Source organism: Borostomias antarcticus (assembly GCF_949987555.1).
Source record: "Borostomias antarcticus genome assembly, chromosome: 19".
In the NCBI taxonomy this organism is placed as follows: domain Eukaryota; kingdom Metazoa; phylum Chordata; class Actinopteri; order Stomiiformes; family Stomiidae; genus Borostomias; species Borostomias antarcticus.
The window spans coordinates 12260504-12265290 of record NC_140252.1 but is presented as its reverse complement, the minus strand read 5'-3'; the positions used below and the strand labels follow the sequence as shown (position 1 = coordinate 12265290).

General features: G+C 51.1%; 1 protein-coding gene across 1 annotated transcript in view; it reads left to right on the top strand.

Moving 5' to 3' along the window:
* Positions 1–206: 206 nt before the first annotated feature.
* Positions 207–4787, top strand: part of itpkb (inositol-trisphosphate 3-kinase B) — a gene marked incomplete at both ends in the record, with an annotated part of 26579 nt that continues 21998 nt past the window's right edge. The window contains 2 exons of the mRNA XM_084453977.1: positions 207–849; positions 1117–1505. Of these exons, the coding sequence (XP_084310103.1) occupies positions 207–849; positions 1117–1505 (1032 nt within the window). The remainder of the gene's footprint in view (positions 850–1116; positions 1506–4787) is intronic.

Sequence of the window (4787 nt, the reverse complement as noted above, 5' to 3'; positions counted from 1 at the left end):
AACTGACCCCGTCTCTCCTCCACAGGCTCTTCCTCTGCTGCAGGGATCACTGGAAAAAATCTTGAGCTCTCCCTGTTCTTTCACTATACTGTTATACCACCCCCCCCCCATCTTCCAGGCCCATGGTGGGCTCCTGGTGCCAGAGACCAGACCAGGACTAGGGCCCAGATGGGCCCCCCGTCACAGAGCTCAGCCAGCAGGCTACTATGGCAGCGTATGCCCTCAACACTCTAATCATGATGAACACCAACAACCTGAAGAGTGAGAGCCCCCCTCGGACAGGCCGGCCCGTGCTGCCTGTCCCCGACCGGTCAACCTACTGCCCTCTGCTGGGCGGGGGAGGGGCCAGCAGCCTGAGCCCCGGCTCAATGGGGGGCGACTTTGTGTTCCCCTCCAGCTACTCCGGCCCCTCCAGCCCCCGTGCCCGCTCCCCCTGCCGCGTGCCCGACTCCCTGGGGGTGAACGTGGGCAGCAGGGTGCGCCGCCTCAGCTCCGGGGGCGGGGGCGCCGGGGAGGAGGAGGCCATCGGTGAGGTGCAGGCGCGCCGGTCGGTCCAGCTGCTGCAGATCCACCGGCAGCTGCAGAACGCCGAGGTGACCAAGAAGGTGGGGCTGTTCGAGGCACACATCTCCGGCCTGCGGACCCAGGCGCAGACCACCGAGGTCCAGCGCAGCCCCCGGGCTCCGCGCAGGGCCAGCGCCGCCGCCCTGCTCTTCAGCTCCGCCCCCCAGGCCCCTCAGGCCCCGCCCAGCCCCCAGCCCAGGGATGGCCGCTTCCTGGGGATTCCCAACGGGAGGAGGGAAAGTCTCCCCTCGGTGGGGGGAGGGAAAGGAGGAGAAGAGGAGTGGAGTGGGACTGAGCCAAATAGGGAAGCGGTCGGCGAGAATGGAAACAGAGCTGGAGGAAGTGGGGCTAGAGGGGACGGTTCAGCCGGCAGTGACGGCAGCCGGCCCTCCCAGAGAGCACCGCGGTCAGACAGCCCTCTGGCAGGGGGAGAGCACAGACAGGAGAGGGAGGAGGGAGAAGAGAGAGGGGAGGGCGAGCAGAGAAGAGCAGGAGGGGAGATAGAGGGACACCCCGGGATCCCTCAGTCCCAGACGCGCTTCCCGGGGGCAGCTGGGCCAGCGGAAACCTCCCAGACACCGAGCGACTCCGCGCCGGCCGGCAACGAGGGCGGCCATCTGGCGCCGGGGACTTCGACGCCCAGCCTCTCCACCCCGCCCACCATCCCCGCCGTCATAGTCACGGACCACGGCATGGAGGCCGCGGGAGTGGCCCAGGGCCCGGCGGGCCTCGGGGAGGCCCAGGCCTGCCCCGGCCACAGCCCCGGCCCTAACCCCAGTCCCGGACACAGCCCCCGCTCCGTGCTCAGGAAGCTCTCCTCCTCCTCCACCTCCTCCACGGGCTTCTCCTCCTCCTGGGAGGAGTCAGAGGACGACATCTCCAGCGATCCGGAGAAGAGCGAGGGGCTGTCGCCTGCCCTGCTCAACTCAAAGCAGAGAGCTGTGAGTACACTACTACATTATTACTACACTATTACTACACCATGGTTTCCCAAACTCCATCAATGTGGGCATCAATGTGGCCCTCCCCTCTGAAAACAGTGACACACCCGCGCCCCCCCAACCCCCCAAATTTGTCCATTATGCAGCGTTAGCTAGCCCATAATGTTACACAGCTAAGTTAGCTCGGCGGCACCTGTTGCTAGTTAATGTTATGATGTTTTCGCACAATACATTCATGCCTGCGGGGGGGGGAGGGGCTTTCTCTGCACTATCCACACATTTAGTATACATCTCTCCCATTATTTATTTAGATCTTCTGACCTTTAAAATCATGTTTCATTCATAAAAACCATAGACATTATAAAATATGTTTTTCCTTTTTTTTTTTTAACCATCCCTCCGTGCCTACCCTGAATTTCTATGGGGACCCCCATGGGAGGCCCGCCTCACAGTTTGGGAATGCCTGTACTACACTATTACTAAACTATACTAATACACTATTACTACAATACTACTAAACTATTACTACACTATACTTCTATGCTATTACACTATACTACTACACTATTACTTAACTATACTAATACACTATTACTACACTACTACACTATTAATACACTATACCAAACTACTGCTCTATTTCTACAATTTACTACTATACTACTACACTATCATTACCCTTTACTATACTATATACTATGCTATACTATTACTACACTAGTACTACAACACTATTGCTACTTCACTACTATTACCACACTAGAGTACACTACAGTACACAACACTCTTAAGCCTAATTTATACTGTATAAGGCAAGGTATGGCTCATAGACACACATAACATTTTAGGCCTAAGTTATACTGTGTTGTGTTATGTGTGTATATGGCCTATGAACCATACTGTAGCTTGTCATATACAGTGTAAACTAAGCTTAACAGCACTAGAGTTATTCAGGAGGGGTTCCCCAGTGGAACACAGCTGGACAAAGAGTGGAGCCATGCTTCACTGATGTAGATCAGCCCACTCTTTCCGATGAAGAATGTGAAAAGAGAAGAGAAGAACAAAGAGAGTTTGCTCCATCTTTAGTAGACCTGTGCCTATACAGTACGTGAACATGGATGAAGAACAGGCTTTGGGATTTCTTTTTTTAGCCGTACCTATTCTTAGGACACCTCTGTCTTGGGTTCGCCCCGACAGTCTTGTTTCTGGGGGAGCGTTTCTCTCTGTTAAGACTCTGTCTATCTGTTCCCTGCTTTTTGTCGCTCTCTGCACCTGAGTCAAACCGAATGCTGCTCGATTGGAGTTACGGTTGACATTCTCACTAACAAAGGTGCTTGTGTGTCCCACGGCCAGCCTGACACACTTAGAGACACACACACTTAGACACACACACACACACGGTTAGCTTCACACGCTTAGACACACACACACAGCCAGCTTCACATGCTTAGACACACACATGACCACACATGACCAGCATCACATGCTTAGACACACACACACACACACACAGCCAGCCTCACACGCTTAGACACATACATTATGCATTATACACACACAAAAACGTACACACACACACACACACACGTACACACACACACACACACACACACACACAGACAAACACTTTTACATTCACATACACACACTCTCTCTCTCACACACACACACACACACACACACACACACACACACACACACACACACACACACACACACACACACACACACACACACACACACTCACACCATGGGCCGGTCCCTTGTTCAAAAGAGAGCTGTTAATAATGAGGGGGTTCTGTATACATAAATGGAACAGGATCTCTTTATATATATCGTTAATCATTCAAACGCATGCAGTCCTGGAGAAGTCATTGCCAGGAATGGTTTATGTTGGCCATGGCTAATCTCCGGTCTACAAAACATAAATTGTGATGCTTAGTGATGAGTCTTTCAAAGTGATTTATCTTCATAGTTGTGTGATCTGTTTCCAGAAATAAATCTCTGGCTTCGTTGATACAGTACATTGTGTGTGGTAGTCGTTTGCGTCACTAATAGACCATAGATCTTCTTCTATTATAGCTGTGCTATGAAATGCAGACGGAAGATGTTCTATCTGCAACATAAGATGATGTCTGCGTCACGCTAATGAAATCAAACCTGCAACCCTGGGCTGGGAAGCAGCACGCTCGACTCGGAGATCCATGTAACGGCCGTCCAGACCCAACTAGCAGATCCATGTGATGCTGATCCATTGGGCCATGTGGTCAGGTGAGAGTGGAACCAAGGGTAGGAGATAAGAGAGAGATGGAGAGAGAGAGAGAGGAGTTAGCCCTGGCGGCGAGGGGGGGGGGGGGGGGGGGGGCGTGCGGGAGAGAGAAAAAGAGGGAGGAGTTATCCTTAAAGCAGAAAGAGGGAGAGAGATAAGTAAGGAGATAGACTGGAACTGGGCCGTCTTTGTGAGCCCTGTGAGGTTGTTTACAGGGAAGCTGATTTGTTTAGAGGAGGAATGTGTCGCTCTGTGGTCGGTGACAGGGTGGAGGACAGAGCGCTATGAAAGGACGATAAGAGGGAAACTCCAGGGAATACATCAGATCTGTGTGCATGAGACAGAGATGGTGAAAAAAACAGCCCTACATAGAGCACCTCTTGACCTTTTACTGTAGTTCTGAGCTGGTGTCTTCTGCGGGAGATGAGAGAGAGAGAGAAAGAAAGAAAGAAAGAAAGAAAGAAAGAAAGAAAGAAAGAAAGAAAGAAAGAAAGAAACAGAGACAGATGGGGAGTCTGGTAGGCAGATATGTGAGAAACATGACATCAGCCTGACTAAGCATACAGTATCTGACTCTCAACAGAATATGGTCTGTCATGCTACTTTTAGTTGTATTGAACCGGGTGATATAATAGTCCTGTCATAGATCTGTTGGAGGATATGATTTTTCTGTGGCGCTGCACAATACTTGGTAGACAAATTAGCTTTTTCATACTGAAGTGATCAGGGCTTGCTTTGAAATCAAAGTACATCAACTGTTTTTAAGCAGATTGGTTTTCTATACAGCTTCCCATACATGAATATTCATTATTGATGTAATGGGTGCTTTGAGAGACTTTGAGAGACAAACAGACTGAGATAGAACTCCTTCTTATTGGCAGCACTACAATGTATTCTAGCCTACAGTCAACCAAACCAACAACGGTTCATTCACAAAGGCCTGTCATGGAACGCGCTGGGGTGGTGAAGTGGCGCAGACTATTATTATGTCAGACTACTATTATGTAGCATGC